The sequence below is a fragment of the Mirounga leonina genome, unplaced genomic scaffold, assembly GCF_011800145.1.
Source record: "Mirounga leonina isolate KUSES-001 unplaced genomic scaffold, KU_Mleo_1.0 Mir_224, whole genome shotgun sequence".
NCBI lineage: Eukaryota > Metazoa > Chordata > Mammalia > Carnivora > Phocidae > Mirounga > Mirounga leonina.
The window spans coordinates 9,263,254-9,290,274 of NW_023270615.1; the positions used below are offsets into that span (position 1 = coordinate 9,263,254).

The following is a 27,021-nucleotide window of genomic DNA, read 5'->3' on the forward strand; positions in this document are numbered from 1 at the left end:
GAGCAGGGAGCCCGATGCGGGACTCGATCCCGGGACTCCAGGATCATGACCTGAGCCGAAGGCAGTCGCTTAACCAACTGAGCCACCCAGGCGCCCCCCATAAGTGACTCTTAAATGTAGAGAACAAACAGGGTTGCTGGAGGGGAGGTGGGTGGGAGGATGGGCTAAATGGGGGATGGGCATTAAGGGGGGCACTTGATGTAATGAGGACTCGGTGTTACATATAACGGAAGTGATGAATCACTAAATTCTACTTCTGAAACCGATATGACACTGTATGTTAACTAACTTGAATTTAAATAAAAATAAATAAATAAAAAGAAAAGATTATAGGAGAGCACATCCACTATAATTCCACTTCGGTAAAAACACTTAGAAAAAAAAGGATGCATACCCAAACAGTAGTGTAGAAGGATGACAAAAAGACTTTTAGTTTGTTCCTCCCCCCCACCCCGAGTTTTCTAACTTTTCTTGCATATAAAATTAGAATTTAAATAGCCAGAAATCTAGAAGGAATTAATTTAAATCCTGCTTGCTTTCACAGATGTTTTTATCTTTAGTGTCATGGGTTTGGGCTATTAAGAGATCTAGATTTTTAACTTAGCATTAGCAGTGTGACCTTGGGTAACCACCTTAACCTCAGTGGACCTCAGTTTCCTTGTCTGATAAAATGAGATACTGGGGGGATGAGGTCCCTTCCAATTTTAAAATGATTCTAGAATCCTATTCTAAATTGTCTGAAAAAAAGTGGACTATGACCTGAGGGACTCAGCATAGAAGTCAAACACACTGAAGTCAAACACACTGTTACTTGGAAGCTTATTGACCTACCTATCTTTATCAAGTACAGATTATATTTTTAGAAAGCAGCAAAGCACTGTATTTTAGGGTCAGATCACTTGACAAAGGCTTAACGTTTTTGCTTCACCTTCCCATCTGTTAATCAAGTAACTTTTCTGGTTGGCCTCAGGCTCTTAACTGAATTAAAAATAATACGCTTCATCTTTGCCTGTCACTTCGGAGCTTACCACATTCTTTACCTTGTCATATTTGCTCTTCCTAAGAGGCATTATTATGTATTTCAGATAAGGATACCAATGACAAGTGACTTGCCACATTCCCATTTGACTGTCAGTGGTAGAACGGAGGCTAGCTAGAACCCTGGACCTTGGAAGATGGAGCACTTTAGTATACATCCTACTACCTCTCTTTTCATGTTTTGTTTTCCCTAGTGCTTTACATTCCCTGATATGGCCACTTCCCTGAGAATAACTGCCAGGTTTCTCAGTCAGAATTTGAAAGCTGGAGGAGACCCTAGCAGTCCATTTCCCTTATTTAGAGATGGAATGCAACTCTGCCATTTTACAAATGAGGAAATTAAAGTCTGTAGAGGCCAAATGATATTTAAGGCCAATATATATAAAATATTGACAGAGCTAGGACTTGGACCCATTGCATTAGAAGGAAGTCAGAGATAATGTTCTTTTGGAGAATCAAGAAGTGACATTCTTTGAAAACGATTTATTTGACTTTGCTCGCTGAAGTGCATGATAATCAGCCTTTCAGAGCAGTTATTGAGCATCTGCTGTACCAAGGCATTCTTGTTTTTTAAAATTAGTTCTCGGAAGAATGGTACCCAACTAAAGAAGTATGTTTTTTATTCGTGCAGATGGCTCTGTCCTTTCATTTAGGTACTGAATTATTAATTGGGCATTTTATTTTCAGCGTAAATAATGAGCAAGGCAGGTTTTTACATTGTGAATTTAAGTAACTCTGCCCCCTTCCCCGCAAATGGACTGTACCCAAAGGTAGGATCTTTTATTCTTGTTTATTCTTGTTACTCTAGCATTCATATTGTTGACTTAGGCAGTTCTTTGAAGTGTTGTAAGTTGTTATTAGATCTCAGACAACAGACTTCCTTAAATAATTACACTGAGGTTTTTTTTATTGTAATTCTAGTTTAATTTTTAAATGTTCTATTTTATATAATAATACCTGAATACCAGAGATACAGACATATGTTAGGGATAGCTCTGGATGTGGCAAGGTGTCCTAATGGTGAATTAGGTAAATGTCACATTAACCAAATACAAATGCAAAAACTTTTTGAAATACTGGATGTTGAGCTCAGATGCGCTCTCAGCATTGCTTCATGCTTCCTACAAAACTTTGTACTACTGGAATGGCAAAGTGTTAACATTTTATTATAGATATTGATACAATTTTCATCAAAACCAGCAGCACTTCCAAGTCTGGGACCACATTGTTTTATTCATTTTTGCATTTTCAGGACCTAACGTAGTACCAGTACATTTTCGTACTCAGAAGATGCTTAGGTAGTGCTGATGTGGTATATCAGAACACCTCTGAATCAGTTGAGCCAGTTGTAAGGACAGAAAGCCTTAGGTCTTAAAATCTACTTCAGGTGAAATCAGCTTGAAAGAATGGTTAGTGACTTAACCCCTAGAGTAGTACCCTTGTTTACTGATGGATCCCTGTGTCATTAATGAAGTGATCAGTAGAAAGTAGGTTACCTCTGAACTATCTAGTGTAGAGTTTCCAGGAGAGATTCTATTTTAGTTCCACAGCCTCCCACCAATTTGTGATGGTGGCCTACCAAATAAGGAGGGCTTTTCTTATAACCTGTAATTGTTCCTGTTTCCCCCTCTTGTATCTACCAAACTACTGTGTTCTTGGTTGAAGAATCCCGGGGACGCAATAGAAAATGCCATACATAAGCTCTGAAAACCACTTTTTTTTTCTTTAATGTAGGCAGTTATCACAACATCTTTGTAATTGAAAGGCGTGTGCAGTTTTTGCAAAACCATTTTTATGTTTGCTGGTTCGTTTACTATGTAAATCAGCTGCTGTACATATCATTTATTAAATCTTCGCCTCAAATGTAAATTTTCAATTTAAGGTGAGGCAGACTGAAGGACATAGATGCTGCCTTAAATGAAAATGACCTAAATTCTGAAATGTATTTTGTGTTTTAGCAACATTTATCAGTGTGTATTTGTTTTTTTTTAATTCAATGAAGTATGAAGGATTATAAAGAAGTATGAAGATTATAAAGATTATAAAGAAAATGGCCCACAATCTCATTGACAAGATAACTTTTGTTGATAATTTGTTTCTTCTCTGCATATATTACTAGGCAAGTGTAAGTACATTTGTTGACATTTTTTAAATAATAGAAATAATACATACAAATGATTAGAAAATTTAAACTGTATAAAAATAAAATACTTTTTCTCCCCCCGCCCCAATTTCTTGGGATCCTTCTTTGAAAAAAATTATACAAAATGCTTTATGCCATACACTTAGTATGCTCTTTTTCTGGTTTTATATATCTTGGCATCCTTTCCATTCCAGCATATGCTGATCTGCCTCATTTTTGTACACCTCTACCACATGGATTAGCCTATTTATTCTACCAGTCTTCTATTGATACATACTTAGATTGTTTCCAGTTTTGTTGTAGTGTTGCAGTAAACATCCTATTGACACATTTTGGCATAGGATAATTTCTGAGCAGTGGAATCACTGAGGCTCAGAGTATATGCAATTTTTTTTTTTTAAGATTTTATTTATTTATTTGACAGAGAGAGACACAGCGAGAGAGGGAACACAAGCAGGGGGAGTGGGAGAGGGAGAAGCAGGCTTCCCGCAGAGCAGGGAGCCCGATGTGGGGCTCGATCCCAGGACCCTGGGACCATGACCTGAGCTGAAGGCAGACGCTTAACGACTGAGCCACCCAGGCGCCCCCAGAGTATATGCAATTTAAAATTTGGAAGACATTTTCAAATTTCCATCCGAAGTTTAGACCAATTTTCATTTTTGTCAACAGGGAGTTAGCATACTAATTTTCCTGTACTCTTGTCTATATTAAAAAACATTTTTAAAAAATTTTCTACTAATCCAGCAGGTGAGCTAAATAGTATTTTTTTTTTTAAAGATTTTATTTATTTATTTGACAGAGAGAGACACAGCGAGAGAGGGAACACAAGCAGGGGGAGTGGGAGAGGGAGAAGCAGGCTTCCCGCGGAGCAGGGAGCCCGATGTGGGACACGATCCCAGGACCCTGGGATCATGACCTGAGCCGGAGACAGATGCTTAACGACTGAGCCACCCAGGCGCCCCTAAATAGTATTTTTAAGAAAGGGAAATATGGGGGCGCCTGGGTGGCTCAGTCAGTTAAGTGTCTGACTCTTGATTTCAGTTCAAGTCATGATCTCAGGGTCCTGGGATTGAGCCCCACATCAGGCTCTATACTCAGGAAGGAGTCTGCTTGAAGATTCTCTCCTTCTTCCTCTGCCCTTCCTCTCTCTCTCCCTCTTCCCCCACAAAAAATAAATAACTCTTTAAAAAAAGAGAGAGAGAAAGAGAAATCTGTTATTTTTCTTTTTAATAGTCTGTAAGATTTGAAAAATGTTGGAAAAACTAATAGTCTTATCTTTAATTCTTCTTTTTGTTTTACATATTAAGAGATGAAATTGGCCTGATCCCATGTCCTGAAGCTAGGTATAACCGGAGTCCCATAGTCCTGGTTGAAAACAAACTTGGTGTGGAGAGCTGGTGTGTCAAGTTCCTCTTACCATATGTCCACAACAAGCTCCTTTTGTACAGAACGAGAAAGCAATGGCTGAACAAAGATGGTGAGTATGAACTCTGTCCTCCTCTGTTTTTTAGAAACAGCATGGAATACAGGGGGAAGAACCTTCTCTGGGTGTTGGCATTCCTAGATTTTGGTTCTGGCTCTTTCATTCACTGCCTGGGTGGCAGCTTAACCTCTCTGTCAAATGAGGAGTTTGGACCTGTCAGTAGTTTTCACATTTTGCCTCCATAGTGATACAGGATCCCAGGCTACCTACTGCAGCCTGGACAGTAAATCAGAGCAGTTCTGATTTTACCTTTTTATGTATCAGGATTATTTATAAGATTTTATTTGAAGAAGACATCCTATGGCTATAAAAGGAAGTTGGAAAAGTACTGAAGAGGACCCTAGTTCCTACAAGCTTAGATTCTCTGGTTTCTAATCCTTTAGGAACTCTATAAGCAATAGAACTCATTTTGGTAGGAGACCAAATGGGATAACAGAGGCATGATGCTGGTAGTTACACTGTGACCCAGCTCAGTGATTTATGGAGGTGCTGTTGTGCTGTGAATCCCAATGGAGCTCTGGCCCTCTGTGTCTTCTAACTATGCTGATATAAGCAAAAGAAAACCATCCCAGCATTCACTTCTTTGGCTCCTCTGAGACAGTTCTTTGCCACATGGGACAATCTCTATTCATCCTACCTGGTCTCTTTTCTTAGCTTTCCCCCATATGCAGTATTAAGCCTCCATGTGCACGAATTCCCTTTACTTTTTAGGTTTAAAAAAAAAAAAAAAGTACTCATCCAAGACCGTGTTCTTAACTGTTTTGTAAAGCTGCCCCTTCCCACATACAGCCGTACCTTCCGAAGTGCTCAGTACGCCTGGAGGCTCGTTTTGAATAAGAACTTTGTTTCCTAGAGAATTTTAATGACCAGTTTGGTAGCCATTACCATGAGCCTACTCATACCAGAAGCTGTTCTAAGTACTGTGGGGATAAAAAGATGAATAATACATGTTCCTTTTACTCAAGAAGCTTACACTTGGGTGAAAAACAATCTCTTTGTGGAGTGTTGCCAAAGGCATGACATACTGATTTCCTTGTATTCCTCTTAGCATTGTCCTTAACATACTGTCATAATAGAACTTTTCCCTGTTTAGACCAGTAGGAAAGGAATCTGACTTGAAGATTTAATGTGAAATAGTTTCTGTTTTTTGTGTGTTTCACTCAGTCAGTCCTCTGATAAATGTAGGCATAGTCTTATAAGAAATAATTATGATATAGCTTAAGTTTGTGGCATAAACTTAAAGGTATAAGTTTAGCCATAAATTCAAAGGTAAGGATATTTATCCATTGTTAGGTCCTCTTTCATTCTCCCTTCCATCACCCTAAGTAGATAGTTGTTTTTGAAACCTATAGTAAGTTTCAGTAACATTAAGATATGAAATAATGCCATATGAATCCATCAAGGGTTTTTTTTGCCAAACACAGCTGTATTGTATATGTTCTGGCACACAAAAATGTATAATTGAGCCAATATGTAACTAGCTTGGGGAGGTGGGGAGATAGAATGATGCTTTTGTAGTAGAGAAGAAACAGTGTAAATTTTTAAAATGTCAAAGGCTACTGTTAATGTTGTTTCGGATCATCGTTTTTTGCTCATTCTCGTATGCTAGCCTAGCTTGCCCTCTCCCTGCAGCCCTCCAGGTCCTTCTTTCCATTTCCCTGCGTCTTATCTCTCTGGATACTGCACTGCAGGCTTTGCTGAGTCTCCTCATCGTGGAGTTTTAGTCTTGATAGGCCCAAGAAGACCCAGGCAGAAGATCAAATGGTTCAGCTCACTCACACGAATAGCTAGCATCTAAATTTTGAGTTCTGGTGCAACTGTGTGTGAGTACAGAAGCAACTTGACATTATTCTAACTTACATCCTCATGGAAACAGTTTTTAATTTCACTTTTTCGGTGGGTGGTGACAGCATATAGGTTAGTGTAGTATCACATACTCAGGTTGTGTATTAACAGTAAAAACATGGAATGAATTTCTGAGGTGACAGAAAAAAGATACCTGAAAATGCTGATTAACATAAGAGAATTCTGCCAAACTTGTGAACCGAAGCATTTGTTACACAGAGGTGAATATTGCTAAGGAAAAAAAGTAAAAAATATTAGGAAAAAGCAGTTATTTTGTGAAAATGCTGTACCTTTAAAGCTGTTTTTGTAGAAAATATATATAAGAGCAAGTGAACAAAGCTCTCAGTTTAAGAATTTCAGAAATGTCAGTGTCTGTGTGATTGATCATGCCCAAATCCTAGGCATCATCTAGGAATGTATTCTGTAACTGAAAGTGACCTTTATTCTTAGGATAGATTTTATTCTTTTTAACCAAACTGAGTTCATTCTCTCATTAATGTGCTGAATTCCTTAGATGTTTGGAAAGCATCTGTACTGGTTAGAGTTCTCCAGAGAAACAACCAGAAAATTTTATATATAGGGAGAGAGATTTCTTGTGACAAATAGGCTGACATTATTGTGGAGGCTGAGAAGTCCCACAGTCTGCTTTCTTCAAGCTGGAGACCCAAGAAAGCCAATGATAAAATTTAGCTTGTGTCTGAAGGCCTCAGACCCTGGGGGAGCCAAAGGTTTAAATCCCAGTCCAAAGGCCAGAGAAGATTAGATGAGATGCCCTAACTCAAGCAGACAGACAGGAAGCACAAAGGATCGAAGACCTCCTGCTTCCTCCTTTTGTTGTACACAGGCCCTCAACAGATTGGTTGATGCCCACCCACATTGGGGAGGGCAATCTACTTCATGGAGTCCACTGATTTAAATGCTAATCTCACGGGGTGCCTGGGTGGCTCAGTCGTTAAGTGTCTGCCTTCGGCTCAGGTCATGATCTCAGGGTCCTGGGATCGGGCCCCGCATCGGGTTCCCTGCTCAGCGGGAGGCCTGCTTCTCCCTCTCCCCCTGCTTGTGTTCCCTCTCTCGCTGTGTGTGTCTCTCTCTCTCTGTCAAATAAATAAATAAATAAATAAATAAATAATAAATAATAAATAAATAAATGCTAATCTCACAGACACACTCAGAAATAACGTTTAATAATGTTTAATCTGGACACCCTGTAGCCAGTCGAGTTTAACCGTAAAACCAGAGTTAACCATCACAGCATCCCTGTTCATTACTTAGAGACTGATATTTTTTAAGTCTGCTGCAGTAGTAGCCCTATTTGGTTGGGAGAGGAATGATACTGTAATTCTGATTTTTGAGAAATCCACGACAAAAACAAGAAGCAAGAGAGAAGTCCACAGCATTGGAGTCCTGGCCGAGTAGAGCTCTGTCCCGCACTTGGACTGTCTCCAAGCGTGTGCTCCCATCATTTTCCCTTGCTGCTCCCTCTTTCTCACAGCTTCTGCCAACTGTGCTTTCTTTAATGGCCATCTTCTGCTCTTCCTGTCTTCTTTCTCTCCTGGACAAATGTGATTATCTCTAGGCTGGTCTACTCTGTTTTCAGTCTCTTCTTCTGTAATCCATGTTCATCATGCCACCAGCCAAACATTTCAAACAATACTTCTCAGCAACACTTCTTAGAAACACAGTTTGAAAGATGCTTTTCTGAGATACGGATCTGTGCATCTTATTTCATGATGCCTACAGGGTCAAGTTGGAGTTGAAACTCTATGGTATAGGATTCGAGGACCTTCCCAGTCTGTCCCCAGCCTTCATTACCAGCCTTTTCCTCTGCTTTACATTCAGCATCAGGCGTTGTATGTTCTCAGCTCCCAGACTGATGTCAGCCCACAGACAGGTTTTGTTTTGGCTTATATAATGTTTCTTAAACTGTTTTTAATAAGTTGGGTAAACATTTAAAGTCAGGATGAACTTCTAAAGTTCGGATGGAAATCCGGATCTGTCTTTACTTGAAAACTCAGAAGTGTTGGGTACATGAACTTCTGCACAGCGACAATTGGCTGGGGCTCCTAGGCTCTGCTTGTCTTGACTAGGTAAGCCTGTTCCAGTTTGCTACAACCTCCTCATGTCCTTCAGACACTAAGGCAGAGATCAGTTGCTACTTATCATCAGGTTTGCTTTGCTACCTTTTTGACGTTCATTTGAACCCTAGAAGCATTAGAGTCTGCAGCATTTGATATACCTCCCAGCCACAACATACTCTGTTCCGTCCTCGGACTTCGCTGTGTCCTCCTGCTTTACTTGCATGCTTTTGCTGAGGCTAGGTTCGCATCTCAGCTTGTCACCATTGTTGTGACTGGCCGTGTATGCATGCGCACACACACACACACGAAGGCTGTTTGCGTCAGGAAGCAGTAATTCTCTTCACTCCTACAGGAGTCTTATTTAGACTGCTTGCATAGTAGCACTCACCACGCTTCATCATAGTTGATTATTTAAACATTTCCCCCAGCTAGATTATGAGTTTGTTAAAAAGAGGGATGATGGCTTGTCTTTCTTTATGTCCTCAGCGCCTGTATGTTTTCAGTAGACATTTGTTAAATACGTAACAAGAATTTGGTAAGCAAGAGGATTTAGCTTAGTCTGGCAACTGGATTCTGTAATAAAAGGGCCTTTCTGGTGTTTACTACATAGCTTTATCTCAAGTCTCTCTTCTTGTGGTCACCAGAATGTATTTTGGAGAATGAGATTAACCAACCCAGTTGACCTTAGATTTACTTCTAGATGCAGGAAAGCATATCTCTGTCAGAGGCAGTTGGCAAAAGCAGTGACCATTACCAGGTGACTGCTGGCTTTGGGCCATTTCTGGAATCCCATTGCGGCAAAGAAAGAATTGATTTTTCTCTGACTTTTCTGTAGCATCCTTTTGTCCTCTCCTTGTCACAGTTGGTATTTAGCTACTTTCCTGTGTATAATATGCCCTGATTCATTTTCCCCTTGTGATGTGATGATGAGTTAGTCATATGTCGGAGTGGTTTAACAAAGGAACATTCATTTGCTGGTATATGTTCTGGTATTTGCGAGAGATCTGTTTAATTACAGGAGACCATAGGGATATCAGTAGGTCACATCTTCTGGGTAACAAAGAATATGGTATATGGTTGTTAAATGTAGAAGTAAAATAGTTACCGTCAGCTGTTGATCATACATGTTTATCATTTGATCTTGGTTCACTCCTGACTTGAAGAGGACAAAGTAATTGTAGACAGTGTGCTAGAGTGGAAAGACCATCTGCTTTGAAGGAAAATATCTGGATGTAGACTCAGTTTATCAGCATGCTGCAGTCACTTAGCAGTGACTTTAGGCAAATTATTTAACCTCTTCCTATTTCTTCACCAAAAGAAGGGAATTGTGAAAGGTTTCAGAGGGTTATTGAGAGGATCACATGAGTCAGTGTGTATAAAGCACCAGCACAGTGCCTTACACATAGTAGGCTCTCAAGAAACACTAGTTCCTTTCTCTGATTTAACCAGAACCAGTGGGGAAGAAAAAAAGAAAAATACATGTAATTCGGGAATGATTCTTTAATTATGTCCAATATTTCTAAACTGGTTACTTCTCTTTCTTTGGCCCTTTCCCATTTCTGAAATTTCACTTCACCCGCACCTCTTGGATCGGACTGGAATGCTTCCTGAAGGAGGTCCTATCTGAACTTGAGTCCTGAGTGGGGAGGAGTTGGCAGTTTGTCAGAGAGAAGGGAAAAGGGGCTTGTGGCTGTATGTGTTTTATGCACAACCCATGAGGGTGTTGATGTTTTAAATCCTGAGATGCTGAGAAGGTGAGAAATAACCTGCTCAGGAGTCACTCCTTAGCGAGCTTAGGAGATTGTTTTCCTCCCTCTGGTGGCATCCAGTCCCAGGAGATACAGGCTTTGAAACTGGAATTCTCATTGAGTGCTTACTGTGTGTCAGGTATTGTCCTAACGCTTCATGAGTGTGAATCATTTAATACCCCATGAGGTAGTACAATTATTAGCTCCATTTTACATATGAGGAGGACACAGAGGCACAGAGAGATTAAGTGACTTGCCCAGGAACTTTCTGGGAATTGTTAGAGCTGGGCTTTGAATCCAGCAATTGCTGTTGCCCTACCAGGTAGGGTGAGTCCCTCTGGTAGAGGAAGCCTTACTTTGATTAGCTTTCCTTTCCACACAGCCACAAAATGAAAAGTGGCAACTTGGGTATATTCTGTGTTTACTGGTTTCTGCCTTGCCTTGCTATATAGAAGTATCTCTGTGTTGGAGGATGGACTTGTCTTCAATTATGAGTGGGAGAGGAGAGTTGTGTTAGAAGTACAATTGACCCTTCAGCAATGCAGGGATTGGGGCGCTGGACTCAACCATGCCTAGTGCATTCAAAAATATGCGTACAACTTCTGAGTCCCCCAAAACTTAACTAGTAACAGCCTATTGTTGATCAGAAGCCTTACTGATAACATGAATCGTCAACACGTATTTTGTATGTTACATGTATTATTTACTGTATTCTTACAATAAAGTAAGCTAGAGAAAAGAATGTTAAGAAGATCATAAAGAAGAGAAAATACATTTACAGTGCTATACTGTATTTATTGGAAAAAAGTAGCATATAAATGGACCTGTGAGGTACAAACCCATGTTGTTCAGGGGTCAGCTGTACAAACAAATGGCGACTACCGTTGGTTACACACGTTTCTTCTTAATGCAAAAAGGGAGAGTCCAATAAGCACCAGGTTACCTAGGTAGTATAATGGATTTTGAAAAATTGTAGACTTGAAAAGAAATTCTAGAAGTCTTCCCATCATGTGGAAGCATTTCCATATAGCTCCTTAACACGTTGGTTTTTTCATTCCTTTTTTTATAAGTTTAGAAATTTAGATAGTTTCACTGTAAGAACAACAGCCTCATTTCTGATTTCTTTGATTAATGTTGAAAGTATTCATTTCTTGGTAAGTGGCAATGGTATTTCGTTGAACAAATCTTTGGTTTGGTTGAGTATTCACTGTGTGTCAAATAGCTGTGGAGAACTGGAATGAATCTCATTGGCTCACAACAGAGACTGATGTTCTCATCATCCTTATTTCACAGATAAGGAAACTGAAGTTCGAAAACATTATGTTACAAAAGCAATTAAGTGGAGAAGCTGGGATTCAAACCCAGGTGGCATGGCTTACAACTCCTCTATGCTGTGGGTACACATGGAACTTCTTTTGGACAGGGGCCATATTTTTCTCATCTTTGTTAAGTGAATGAGTAATCTGAAGATGTGTTAGAGAGGACCTGCCTCCAGAAAATGTAGTCTCATCAAGAAGAGATTATTTATACAATATCAGTAACAAAGTAAGATACATACAGAACATAGAAATAAAGATTGCTTCCAGGTAGGTAGGTCAGGAGAGACTTTATGAAGAAAGTTGTTTTGTTTTGATATTCAGATCTAGGAGAACATTTCTGGCAGAGAAGAGCAAGCAGGTAAATCTGAATTATCCAGAGAAGGTAGTCAGATAGGAGTTGTGTTTAGAGAATGGTGGGGTTTGGCTCTGGTGGAGTATAGCACGTGAAGGGCAGGTAGTAGAAAGGAGGCTGACAAGGAGATTGTGGGTTCTTGTTTCTCACCAGGTTCTAGTTTTCTGGCACATTTCCCCAGTATCTCGTGCTCTAGTCAAGCTCTGATACCCACAATCTCTTGGAGAGCACCCTGTGTGAACTTCCATGCCTCTTTATCCTTGCTCCTTCTTTCCAGTCTGCAGTGCTCTTTACCACTTCATTCATTTATAGCCTTCCCTGGGTACTCCAGTGAGAATTAATTTCAACTGCTTTGATGGTTCCCAAAATATGGTATATGTTTCCAGTTCATAATTATTTCATTCTGTCTTATATAATTCTTTGTATGTTCTCTCCAACTAAAGGGTAACCTTTTAGAAGGCAAGATTAGGTCTTATTTATCATTATATCCCTTCTGTCAGTCCTAAGGTCCCAGTTTAATATTTGAACATAATTAATACTTGGGATACTGTGGAATTAAATAATGGTATAGAAAATTATATTTTTCTTGGTAAATATTAAATTAGTGCCAAAAGCTTCTTAAAAGTAAAAGAATGAAGAGGTTAATTAGATTATTCTTTACGGACATACTGTGTTTATGCATATAATGACTTGTAACGAGGAAGATAGAAGTCAAAAATGTATGCTAATCGTATCATTTATTGAATGTTACAGTAATGAAATCATAGCCTCACAATAATTGTTAATTTCTTTTATTAAGATGGTTGAGAATGAAATAATTGATTTTTTTGTTCACTTAGAGTATTTTAAAATGACTATAGAGGTAGGGCACCTCGGTGGCTCAGTAGTTAAACGTCTGCCGTTGGCTCAGGTCATGGTCCCAGGGTCCTGGGGTTGAGCCCTGCATTGAGCTCCCTGCTCGGCGGGAAGCCTGCTTCTCCCTCTTCCACTCCCCCCTGCCTGTGTTCCCTCTCGCGCTGTGTCTCTCTCTGTGAAATAAATAAATAAAATCTTTTAAAAAAAAATAAAAATGACTATAGAGGTATATTTATGCATGCTCTTTTTTTTTTTTTTTAAGATTTTATTTATTTGAGAGAGAGAGAGCACAAGCAGGGGGAGCGGCAGGCAGAGGGAGAAGCAGGCTCCCCACTAGGCAGGAAGCCCGATGTGGGACTTGATCCCAAGACCCTGAGATCATGACCTGAGCCACCCAGGTGCTTAACTGACTAAGCCATCCAGGCGCCCCATGCATGTTCTTATGTTTTAAAAAGTCTATTAAACACTGAGATGTCCCCATTATTTATTATAGACAGGTGTTTTAATTGCCATGTAATTGAGTTATTAAAAATAGTCAGATGCTGACTTTGCCATATACCAATTGGGTGCCCAGGGACAAATTATTTAAACTCTCTAAATGTCAATTTCCTTATCTCTGAAGCAAAACAAGAATATCTTGAACCATAATCATGGGAACTCAGTGAAATAATGTAAATAAAGGACTTCCAGTGGTATCTGGTATACACTAATGCTAAATAATTATAATTATTTTTATTATTTTATTTTACCTTGTGTTTAATATGAGCTTGGTAGAAGTTCCCTTAATTTCATGCCCCTACATTGGTCATCTTAATCCTAAAATTCTCTTTTCAGTTTTAGTAAAATGAAGACAGTATGTCTAACTATATTACTGATTTTGCTCTGTTTTTTTTTTTTTAAGATTTTTTATTTATTTATTTGACAGAGAGAACACAAGCAGGCAGAGTAGCAGGCAGAGGGAGAGGGAGAAGCAGGCTCCCTGAGGAGCAGGGAGCCCGATGTACGGCTCGATCCCAGGACCCTGGGATCATGACCTGAGCCAAAGGCAGACGCTTAACCGACTGAGCCACCCAGGTGCCCCTGATTTTGCTCTATTAAACAAGCTTATGGAGCTTATTTGAATATATGGGAATTCTGTCAATACCATGATCACCAAATAGCTAATGAATATTGAATAGGCTGTTAAAAAATGAAAATAGAAAATACTAAAGAAAAAGGAAAAAACGTTCATATTAATGGTTATAAAGTTGTAAAATAAAGTATTTTTTATCTGATGCATTCATTTTTTAAATGCGGTTATATAGGTTAGAGTTACAGGGACATAAGTGCACTCCTGTTACTCTTGGCGATATGAATAGATACCATTCATTTGAAGGACAGTTTGGAAATGCTTAGTAGGAGCCATACTGGTATTTATATTGTTTGACATAATAGTTCAACTCCTGGAATTATGTCCTGAGAAAATAATCTGTGAGATAAAAAGTGTGTTTCTAGTAATATTAACTATAGTAGTAAAAACAAACAGGAAAAAGCCTAAAGAATAATAAAGATAAATGTTAGTATATTACACTAAGGGATTGTTATAAAGCTGTTAAAAATGCATACTGTAGCAATATTGGAGAATGCATGTCAAATAATATTGACAGAAAAAAAGAGAACAAAGTGGTGCATTTATCATTGCTACGGCTATGTAAAAATATGGGTAAGAAAGGATAATCTTTGCAGGAGAATGTAAATGAATTGTTTTAAATGATTATGAGTGAGTCTTTTTTCCCCTTTTGAAAATTTGCACTATTATTGAAATGTTTGTGGAATTAAAAGAATAACGGTATGGAAATTTTATTTCTTTTCCTTGGTCAATATTAAATTAGAGCCAAAAACTCTTAAAAGAATGAGTGAATAGTCTTTCTAGGCATATTGTATTGTAAAGTTGTTTCAGTGTCAACTTTTAAGAGTTATTTTTATCATAAAGTAGAAAAAAGTCTTGGCAGCTTAGAACAGGGCATCTACCATTAAAATTACTATGACATGGTATATATACATTAGTAACATAAGATAAGATACAGATATACAAGGTCTTGAAGAAAAGCCAAGCTTCAAAGGGTAGAACTATTTATAATGTGATTTCTCTTTATTTTAGAACTGATAGATGTCACATGCACCCTGCTGCTTCTAAACCCAGACTTTACCACTGCATGGAACGTAAGGTACGTCATTCTCATCAGTGATAAAATGAAATTGTCCAAATTTCTGAAAAACTGTAAACCCCATGAGTTGTCATCTTTTTGAAAAATGAAATATAAACCATGTATCTATGGCATTTTATGCTTATTTCTTCTACCCAATCTTTATAATATCTCTGGGACAATTCTGACTTACACTTAGCTCCTTTGTGCATGTTTCTGTCTTTTCTCCACAAACTTTCCTGTCTGAAATAGAAATTATCATTGCAAATTACAGTATACCATTTGTTTTTATTTTCCTTCCTTTTTAGAGGAGTAGGGGCAGCTAGTGTAATTGGTTGGTTTGTAAGGCATTGGTTTATATATTTGTGAAGTGCAGTGGGAAGTATGTAGGATGAGGATTCAAGCCTATGACTTTTTCGTCTCAGTTTAGTCACTAACATTGTGACTTCTGTGAGCCAATCACTTGAAGTCTCTGGCACTCAGTATTTTGGGAAGGGATCACGTTTTATTAATATCTTAGTTCCTTAATCTAGTTATTTTAGCTTTAAACACAAAATATAGAAATACCAAAGTTGAGACCAGGTTCGTTTTTTTTTCATTGAAGTTTTTTCAGTTAAACAGTATGTATGGTTTTTTTTTAAAAAATGGTGGTCTCTTAGACTAACACAAATTCTCCTAGAGGAAAGCAGGATAAAGTTCTAGAGGAATAAAAGTGAAGTTCTGTTGAACACTGTGAATGCATTTTAAATTTTCCAATAGGAGAGAGCCATAAATTATGGTTCTTAATCTTTAAAGATGACTTAAACAGTACTTTATTCAATTTTCTGTGTATTTTAAGCAAGGTTACATTCTGAGTTAGTGTTCTATGATACCTACTGAATTTTGTATCTACCTACTGATTTTTAAAAATTAGGCAATTTCTATTATATGTCTTTTTAAGTTGTCTTTTGAATAATTAATGATCACATATTTAGAGTAAAGAGTAAGAGAAGTATAGAATGAGATATAAGGCTTTAAAATTTACATAATTTTAGAATTCTGATTTTTCTTTTATGGAAAGCACCACCACAGGTAAGGAAAAGACTAATGTTCATGAGTGGCTACTGTATTATAGGGACAATATTACCGCTTTATTCATGATCTAATTTAATCCACACAATACTTGACAGCATTTGTTCATTTATCAAATATTTATTGATTGCTATCTGCTGAGTTCTAGGCACTGGAAATAGAATTATGAACAAAACCCTGTCCTTGTGGAATTTTATTCTACTAGGGGAAGAAAAGAAAGACATTACTAAATAAAATATACATGCAATGAAGTGGTGGTTAAATCCTGTGGAGAAAAAGTGGGACAAGAAAGTGGGGAAGACCAGAGAGAGAGTGGGAAGAATAGTATTGCAGTTTTACATAGGGGACATCAGAGCAAAGACTGGCCTGATTTGGGGATCAGTCTGTGGTGTCTGGGGTAAGAGCATTCCGTGCAGAGGGAACGGGAGCAAGTGGGAAGGCTCTCAGTGGTGCTGAAAGTGTTCCTTGGTGTTCTGGGACAGCAAGACAGCCAGTACCCGCTGTTGCTGGAGTAGCGTGCACGAGGGAGAGAGTCATGGACCATACCTCATAGGGCTTTGTTGATCTTCCTACGCTGCTGGAGGAACTTGGACTTCTACCTGGAGTGAGATCAGAAGTCATAAAAGCTGAGGAGGGACAGTATCTCGCTTAGGTTTAAAAAGTTTAGGTCCTGTGGAAAGTAGACTGTAGGAGTGCAGGGAGGGGTTGGAAGTTAGGTAGTGGTTGTGGTAATTTAGGTGAGAGATGCTTGTGACTTGAAGTCTAACTGAGCAGTAGAAAAGGTGAGAAGTAATGATTCTCACTGTATTTTAGGAAGTATATAAGCTTTGGCCATATTTAATAAACAGTTTTAAAGACAGATGATGAACTAGATGCAGGAAGAAGAAGGAAGAGGGTTAAGCTGGACTCCGGTGTTTGGCCCGAGCAACTAAAAGGATGGAGATGCCCTTTACAGAAAGAGTCAGTCCTCTGTCTGGAAGAGGAGCAAACTGAGGTGGGGAGTGCCAGGTGGAAGTCAGGTGCTCAGTTTGGGACAGGTTAGGTTTGTGTGCAGGAATCTAAAGTTGAGGCAGAAGTTCTAAGCCTGATAGAAATTTGGGAGTCACTAGAAAATGGGTGGTATTTAAGGCCATGAGATTGTTTGAGGTACCTATGTAGCTGTTGGGAAATTGGAAATTACATACATGGCTCACATTGGTGAGTCACATATTTCTGTTGGACAGCACTGTTCTAGAGTTTGTGCGACGAGGAAGAATCAGCAAGGGAGACTTTTAGGAGGGTGCATGAACTTATAACTGAGAGCTTTCTTAAGGGTAGGGATCATGTCTTTTTGTTTTCCTTTGTTTTCCTAGCATCCAGCCCTCTAGTGCCTGGCACATAATTCAGTTTGCAGACTGGGCACTGAAAATAATTAAGTTCAGTGAAAATGAAAAGAGGGTAATAGAGAAGTAGGAGTACCATTTTTATTCATGTTCTCCAATTCCTCATTATTATAGAGGACTTGAAAAATCCTTCAACAAGAAACGATTCTTACTAGTCTAATACATGCATATATAATCATATATACATACATATATACACACACATATATATAATTTATTGTATATTTTATAGGGCAGCTCAATGTAGGAGAAAGAACCTAGTCTTCAGATATGTGGCTCTTAGTCCTTTTTCATTAATTAACTAGCAGTTGACTTGAGGCAAAAGATTTAATTTCAGAGTAGCTTTAGTTTCTATATCTGTGAAAGAAAAGGTTTGAACTAGGTAATTTTTTTATGATTCCTTTCAAACTGTTTTGTGATTTTCTGTGGTTTGGTTGTGTAAAGGGAAAATGGCTGCGTAATCTAACTTCAGTGATATTCACAGCAGTTGATTTTGAAAAGTATTCTAGTAAGATTAATAAAGTTTTGTGCTAGGGGCGCCTGGGTGGCTCAGTCGTTAAGCATCTGCCTTCGGCTCAGGTCATGATCCCAGGGTCCTGGGATCGAGCCCCGCATCGGGCTCCCTGCTCCACGGGAAGCCTGCTTCTCCCTCTCCCACTCCCCCTGCTTGTGATCCCTCTCTCACTGTGTCTCTCTCTGTCAAATAAATAAAATCTTTAAAATAAAGAAATATAGTTTTGTGCTAGATGAATAAAAAGGAAACCTTGATTTTTAAAAAGATGCATTGTGGATATGTATTCTAGTAAGTTTTAATTTGTATTAGTAAAATTAATTAACATGAAGACATAGAATCAGTAGTACATTTTATGCAAAAACCACCAGCTTTGGAAGTAAATTGGTCTAACCTTATAAGATCACTTGCAAATCAAATACTTAACACGTCATGTTTAATTGTTGGTGTGTTTCTTCTGCAGTAACTGGGAAGCATTGAGTGATTTTTAACTGTATTTTATAAACTGCTAGAAGATAGTATTAATACATCAGTCGTTCATTTTATAGGTGTTGTGGTCTTAGGGAAAAAACAGATGCAAGTATAGGTTTTTGAGTTGATTGCCTGTAATTACAGTGAGTGATGGATATACTTTTAAAATCTACCTGTTATAGAAAAATTTGGTACTTTTTTTGCTTTGAAATTCAGTGTATTATTTTGTGAAAGAGCTTGACTTCATAACGGTGTCCTATTTTTTCTGTCAGTCTGTGAACACAGAGTAAGCAAAACCTCTTTGAGTAACTAAAATAGCTAACACCAGGCTTCAGTGATCATGTCCTTTACTCATAGCCTATTACAATTGGTGACTTTATTTTATGCAGATTTGATGTTTGGTTCTGGCACTCTGAGTTCACAGACCTTGAGTATAAGTTACTAATTCTCCCCCAGCTTCAGTTTTCTCATCAGTAAAACTGAGATAATACTAAGTTGTGCCATATGAAATTGTTGTTTTTATAAAACAAAAATAGTTCAACCTAAGCATCCAGATCCTGGTGTCTTACACCATTCTTTAATAAATGGAAATAGGCTTCTTGAGGAAATGTCTGATTCTAGGACCAGGGCAGGAAATCTATAAGATTCATCTAGAACATCTCAAAGAGCCAAAAAGTAAGGAAGTGCTCAAAAAACAAAATGATGGAACTATGTCAAAGGGCTTCTAGTGACCAAAGCTGGAACAATTTGAACAGTAAAATAACATAATATTGGGTTATGCCCTAAAGTGTAAAATGGATGTTCATACTGACATAAATAATTGAAGAAGCAACAAACAAATAGTAGACAACAGACAAATCTCTCATATAGAAGGATTCTAAATAATTTATCTAGGCAACCCCCTTCAAGGAGTTGGAGTCCAGCTCCCTTCCTCCTTAAGTGTAACTTCCTTCCAAAAAGTACAGTGGAGGAACTGGACACAGACCATCTTAGTCAGGTAATCAAGGTCAGCATCAGCAGTGACAAGTCACGCTGGTATTTTGTGCCCCTGATATGATGTGATAAAGATGGCACTTTTGTGATCTCTTCCTCCTCAAAACCCTAGTCTAACCGTAAGAAAAACATCATACAAAATACCTGATTAGTACTCATAAAATGGCAAGGTATAATCGGAGGAGCCTGTAGAGACATAACCAAATATAATGTGATACTCTAGATAGGATGCTGGACTAGAAAAAGGACATGTGGTAAAAACTAAGGAATTCTGAATAAAGTATGGACTTTCGGTAGTAATTTACTGGTAATGATTCATCAATTGCGACCAAAGTACCATAATAATATATTATTAATAAGGGAAGCTGGTACAGGGTATATGAGAGTTCTCTATACTGTCCTTAACAACCTTAGTGTAAATTTAAAACAATTCCCAGATTAAAACTTTAAGATTTTTATTTATTTTTTAAGTCATCTCTATACCCAGTGTGGGGCTCGAACTTACAACATGAGATCAAGAGTCTCATGCTCTACCAACCTTCATGGAATATGCCACAACAAGGTTACACATACAGCATGGCTCTGTTCCCTACCACCCCTTCCTCTTTACAACATATGTGGCCTTTTCCTTTCCTACATACTTCTCCCCCACATTTATTTGACCTTTGTTTTATTCCTTCGTTCTCTGTTTGCAGTGTATCACCTAAGGCTTTCAGGATGAATCTCAAAGCCCAGCTTAGTCAATGTGCCTGAAAATAAAGCTACCTCAAATTTAAGGCAGTACTCCACTTCCTCAATAAGAAAAGTCCAAGAAAAAAATTTTAGGCTAATAATAATATGTAAACTTAAAGGTATGTGCATGAAATAAGCAAATGTCTTAATAAGATACTTACTTTTTAAATTTAGTTACATACCTTTAAAATAACGTGAAGTATTTTAATTATTCATCATTTTCTTACATTTCATTAAACAATTTAATTCAAATGTCTCACGTGGCTTATTGACATCAGTGATTTTGTCATCACAAGAGTTATTTTTTTCAACTTATCCAGCCTTTTTCCAGAGCACATTATGTGTGCATATATCTAGCTTGTTTGAGATACATATAGCACTTTTTGAATCCATGTGTGACTGAAATTTTTCTCAAGATAGATCCCTACTTGAATGCATTCCAGTAGTTGATTTTCTTTTATTGTATCTCTTGTTTAAGTGATAGCTATAATGTAATCATTTACTATATTCCTTTTTCAAGTGATCTTTAAAAATTTTGTTTATGGGGCTCCTGGGTGGCTCAGTTGGTTAAATGTCTGCCTTTGACTCAGATCATGATTCCAGGATCCTGGGATCAAGCCCCTCATCTGGCTGTCTCCCTGCTCAGCGGGAAGCCTGCTTCTCCCTCTGCACCCTCATCCCACTCGTGCTCTCTCTCAAATAAATAGATAAAATCTTTAGGAAAAAAAAGATTATTTAAAAAAAAAATTTGTTTATGGTAATATTCAACATCTACAGCGTTCAGTCCTGTCCCCAAGAATGTTTATTAAATTGATATTTAAATTTTGCTTCCTTTTTTATGATTCTGTCAGGTGATCTTTTTAAGCATCCACGTATACCTTTGATTGGGGTTGTTTCAGGCTAAGATCTCTTCCCAAATATGTTGTGCAAAATAAATTAAGAGAGCACCCCTAGGGGCATGTGGGTGGCTCAGTGGGTTGAGTGTCTGACTCTTGATTTCGGCTCAGGTCATGATCTCAGGTTGTAAGATAGAGCCCTGCGTCCGGCTCCACGTGCAGCGCGGAGTCTGGTTGAGATTCTCTCTCTCCCTCTCCCTCTACCTCTGCCCTTCCCCCTGCTTTCTCTCTTTCTTTTTCTCTCTCTCAAGATGAATAAAATCTTTCTTTTTTTTTTTAAAGGAGCCCTAATTGAAGAAACTTTTTAAAGATTCAGGTATAAAGTGACTCCTCTTTTCTGAAGAAAATTTTGACTATTTCCCCATAGATATATATGGGAGTATAGGTAGGCAGTTGTAATAAGGAGAGGTTTTAAATTTAGTAAATGGAAATTAGGCTTAATATAGTAAATTCTGTACCATAGAGGTTTTTAAACTTTGTGTGCATCAGCTGGAGCACTTGTTCAAACACATTGCTTTGTCACTAGTTTTTGATTCAGCGGGTCTGGGATGAGGCTTGAGAATCTGTATTTCTTACAAGTTCCAGATGATGGTAATGTTGCAGTTAAGGACCTTACTTTGAGAAACACTGCATTACAAAGAAGTTAAAATTATACAGAATATTATTTTGCCTCCTTTGAACACTATAGGTATCCTGACTTACTGTATAATGAAACATTACTGATTTCAGAAGAAGAATGATGCAGGACTGCAAAAGTAATTGGCTGTTGCATTAAATCCTCTTTCAGTGACACATAGGCTTCCTGTGCATTGAAAGAAAAACAGCCAATAAACCCATTTGTTAAAGTACCCATAAACCTTCTCAGTATCACTTGAAATCATATCCTGGAATGAAGTGCCTGACCTAAAATGATTGTAAAATACAAATATTTGTCATCACTGTTCAGTATTTTCACTAAAAAGAAAGTTATTTTCCTTATCAAATAAAAATCTAGAAATGGCACATTGCTGTTGGAAAGACAATGCATGGTGGTAATTAGGAACTAAATTCATCTAAGTAGGTGAGGTATAGGATCTGGGCTCTGGTCTTCTTGGAACTAAAGTTCTCTAAAATAAATGAATTATCAACCCTACCACAGGAAGGACTTTTTTAAGATTAATAAAGTCTAGTAAATGACCTAATTTTATTATAATAGATACATTGAAAGTTAATTGGGAGTATAATCAGTAAGAGCAGAGCTTATTATCAAAAGCATACCTGAGAAATTAAATCAAAACCTAAATCGTATATACTTGGGAAATAATAGGTGGAGAGCTCTTTCATGACGTTCTTTATAATTACATGGCAGCTTTGAACACTTTGAAAACAGCAACAAAAACCTGACGTTGCTCTTACTTCTATTTGTATTTCAGAAAGAAATGGTCTAGTGTCTCAAGGGCCATGCAGGTAGTTCACCTGGTAATAACATCTTTTGGGAACTTTCCTAAGTAGCAGAAATGAAAGACATCTTAAGCACAAAGCTCTGTTTCAGAAAAGCAAAAACTTGGCAGCAACCTAAATGTCTAACCAAAGAGGAAAAGGTCATGAAATTACAGAGTACTCAGTGAAAACTACCTGACCGATTTAAATGTTCGCTTTAAAGATTATGTAGCACCATGGAATAATTCTTAAGCTATAAAGCAGAATATAAAATTATATGTTAAAATGTATATGCATATGAGGAAAGACAGAAGGGAAAACTGAAAAATAAAAATAGTAATTTTGTTAGGGTAGTGAATGATTCTTTCCATCTTAATCATGCTGTGTGTGTTGCTCTTTATGTATTTTTTGGTAATGAATCATATCATGTCCAACTTGGGAAGTTAGAACAATTCTTGACTAGTACTGGATCTGCCCTACAGATACTGATGTCAGGCCTTGTAAGTTTTGGAAATGAGACAAGCCAGAAAACCTCTTTGCCCTTTCCCAAATAGGTAACTAAAGTTCCACTATTGATTTAAGAGCTTCTATTTCTGCTTATTAATCCTGTTACTTAGAGATTACAAGAATATATTCTTGATTACCATGTGTGATACTTATGAGAGTTTCATGTTGTCTTATTTTTTTTCTTCCCAGTGAGATTATGTTAATAGCCATGCAGTATGTTTGGATGGAAAGGTAGAATAATGGTTCTTTTCATTTTTCTTTTACAGAAAAGAGCTCATCCTCTCTGGCACTTTACATCCAGTTAAGGACTTACATCTGGGAAAACTGGCCTTAACTAAATTTCCAAAGAGTCCAGAAACATGGATTCACAGGTGTGGTTAATTTACACTATAGGATTCTTAGGATTCAGAATGGCTGGAGAAACAACAGTGTCCAGCAGGGTCACATACGGGTTCAGAGTATGAATTCTAAAGTCAAGTTACCTACTTTTTAACTCCAGATGCCATCACTTGTTCCCTGTGTGACCTTCAGAAATGATTTAAGCTCTTCAAGCCTCAGTTTTCTCATTCGTAAAATGGGAATAACAGTCACACCTATATCAGAGTTAATGGTTGGCTTTACATGAAATAATGTATGTTAACACCACCACGGTGCCTGGCACGCATTAAATACTCAGTAAATTTTAGCTGTTATTGTTGATTATGAACTATCTGAGCAGTCATAGAAATGGCATTTAGATAGTCAACTATAATGAGCAACTTGGGTTTTATAATTAATTCAGGTGTGTTTCTGGTATAGATGGTTGTAGTTATTAAACTTAACAAAATAACGACGATAAAGGTGGCTGAGGTGAGTGGTGTGTAGGCTGCGCTGAAGTTCCTAAGACTGTAAATGCAGAGAGTATTTTTAGGTTAAAGGCCTGAGTCAGCCAAAATGCACGTGAAAACTCTCCTCACCATCCTGGCTCTCTGGAGCGTATTCCTCGTGGACTCCATGGAACTACCCAGTAACTAAAATGAGATAGTGTGGGCCGGTGGCTTCTTGGGGTCGGTGGAGAAATTCTTTAAGAAGTCTGTTTTCAGTTTACTAAGCCACTTACAACTTTTCTTAAATCCTGAGCATTTTTAGGATCTTAGTTAGTTCAGGGTATTTTCACTGTAATCTTGGCTTTGGCTAGCATTGCAAATCAGCTACTTCCATGCTGGATGTTTTTTCTTAGTAGAAATTGAGATAGCACTCCAGAGAGGCCTGTGGTTGTGCCTGTGGAGGTTTGGAAAGGACTGGGGGCAGGGGAGGGCAGTATTGAATATGCATTCACCAATTTATAGGCTTATCTAATATTTTATATAAAGCAAGCTTTTGTTTTATGAGTTAGGTAAAATTCTATTTGAAAAGGAAAAAATGAGCTTTCTTACTCAATTTCTAGTAACCTTTGGGTTGGACATTTTTAGTCTAAAAGAGTGCTTCTTATGAGAAAATATTTGTAAAAAACTTAACCACATTAAGTGGTTAGAGATGTTTTTTTAGTGCCTTTCATTTAAATAAGTATGCTAATGAAAATCTTAAAAAGACAAGGGAAAAATTTGTGGATAAAGACATTTAAAACCTCCTGATGGTTGTGTCCTTCCAGATTCTGTGCTATAACATAGAAATTCTGCTTAATGAAAGCAGTCATAATGCAGCTTCTTGTTTGCAAGCAAATGCACATAGGGTGAGGCATGCACATGTAATTAAAGATGTGAGTCATGACTCCTCTTCTGGTATTTACCAGCCATTAATTAATATCCCCTGCACCACAACCACCGCAGTCCCCCTTCCGTGTACACACCCCATCTTTGCATTTTCTGGCCAAATGGAGTTTTGGAGCTGTCATATCGGAACTGAAGCATTCTCTTTCTGACAAATTTTAATGTTTTAGAAAGGTTTCTCTTTCCTGTTTGTCCTTTCTTCACCCTCCTCCCCGTCAGTGGTGCTGAAGTTTAATGACATCTTTAACAACAAAAACAACAGAATAATCCCCCTCCCCCCAAATTGGGCTCATAGACAGGGATTAGTTTGCATTGTATGGGTGGAGATTGAGAACAAAGAAGACTGGTTGTTTTCCTCTCTGGTTTATGTTCTTTCCTCTTTCTCATTCCCATGTGTACCTTCACAGGCGATGGGTGCTACAACAGCTAATTCAGGAAACCTCCTTGCCTGCCTTTGTGACAAAAGGAAACCCAGCAGCAATTCCTGCGGAGAGGACACAGAGACTGGTCCGAGAAGAGATGGAGGTCTGTGGTGAAGCGGCGGGGAGATACCCGAGCAACTACAACGCCTGGTCCCATCGCATCTGGGTTCTCCAGCACCTGGCGAAGCTGGACGTCAGGGTAAGGCCGCGCTTCGTCTCCCGAGGCACAGTCCCTGTCTGCCCTTGAAGTCTTCTGATAGCAGCTCCTCCTCAGAGGAGCTTTGAAGGAGGCAAGTAGAGGAGCTAATGGCCCAGCGGCCTGGGGAGGATCTAGCAGCTGATACCTCCAAGGAAACCCTGGCAATTTAAAAAAAAGGTTGCATTCCTCACCAGTGCGGTTTCTGGCACTCTTCAGGTTAGTACATTGTAGAACGAAGGCAAGTTTAAGCAGTAAGACGATGGAGCATAATTCATTTTGTCCCGGAATAGGAAGGGATTATTAGGCCTTATAGCATTGGAGTTGTTCTTTCTTGGTGGGCTCTGGTTATGTGACTTAATGTGCTCAATCAGCTGGCTGCCTTCTCACCGTCCCCTCTCCTGGGGACTCAATTTCTAGTAACCTTTGGGTTGGACATTTTTAGTCTAACTTGTCTTTGTCTATAAAGGACCTTCGGATTTCGGAGTCCCAAACTTGTCTTTGTCTATAAAGGACCTTCGGATTTCGGAGTCCCACCCCAGGCCTACTAAATTGGGGAAAGGGTTGGATTTAAGAAAAACACTTTTCACAGGGCTCAGGGGGTTATCTGGAGGCAGAGCTGGGTTGGAAGGAATGGGGTGCCTTCACTTACTATTCATCAGGATGAGAACCAGGTATCCTTTGGTTCCTTCTTCGTACTATAGCTTCTCTATATTTTTCTTCACTTCTTACGTTTAAGTGCCGTAAGAATGTAGGGTACTGCCCTGAAAGCATCTCAGGCTTAAGACAACTTAAAGGGGTCAAAATACCTTAAGTGGTATTTTCAGATTAATTCGGAAGCACGCTCTCATTTTGCTCACCAGCCCCTTCCTCCATCTCCCTTCCCAGGTTCCCTCTCCCCTCTCTGTGTCCTAGCCAGAGATTCCTCCAGGGTAAATTAAGAGTTTTCATTTCTGGGGACTTTTAAGCCAACAGTTCTGAAAGAGTAGCGCTTCCCCTCCAGTTTATATTGGCTTTGTGTTTCTGGATGGGAGTCCCCGTGATGGAGTGGAAAGAGCAAAGACAGAATCCTCCTGACCTGGCTTCAGATTTTGGCCTCACTAGCTATGTGTGGAAAGCTTTCATGTTTTATCTGTGAAATACCAGCTCCACTGTCTGCCTCAGTGGATTATTGTGAAGATTATTTGAGTTAATGTGTGTAAAGTACTGGGCACCTAACAGGCTCACTAAATTTTAGTTCCTTTCTCTGTTCCTCACAGATAGAAAGTTTAGGTGAAACTGACTCCCAATTTGCTCGATCAACTCATTATAATTTATCCATGAAAAAGTACTGAAACTCTTTCATTCCCAGACACTGCCCTGTATGCTGGGTGTGGCATAATAATCAAGAGATTGCTCTCAGCAAATTGAGAATCTAGTTGAGGGAACAGATACGAACAGTCACAAAGCAGTCTGACACTTGCAGGCACTGAAGGAAGCCCAGGGGACCTTGGGAGCACAGAAATGGCTTCTCATCTCGGCTGGGCTCACTGGGAGCAGCTGCCAGAAGGAAGGCTGCCTCGTTGTCAGGAGTCCAAGTCATCTGGTGGGATGTGGGAGATAGGGAGTCTTTAGGGAGTCTGGTCA

General features: G+C 38.6%; 1 protein-coding gene across 2 annotated transcripts in view; it reads left to right on the forward strand.

Annotated features, from left to right (window-relative positions):
• The window catches only part of PTAR1 (protein prenyltransferase alpha subunit repeat containing 1), a 50,243-nt gene that overhangs the window by 5,749 nt on the left and 17,473 nt on the right, over positions 1-27,021 (forward strand). The window contains exons 2-6 of one of the 2 annotated variants that reach the window (XM_035029076.1): positions 3,158-3,163; positions 4,489-4,658; positions 15,002-15,068; positions 23,296-23,400; positions 25,185-25,398. In XM_035029076.1, the coding sequence (XP_034884967.1) occupies positions 3,158-3,163; positions 4,489-4,658; positions 15,002-15,068; positions 23,296-23,400; positions 25,185-25,398 (562 nt within the window). The remainder of the gene's footprint in view (positions 1-3,157; positions 3,164-4,488; positions 4,659-15,001; positions 15,069-23,295; positions 23,401-25,184; positions 25,399-27,021) is intronic. The other variant, XM_035029077.1, reaches the window with a different exon arrangement.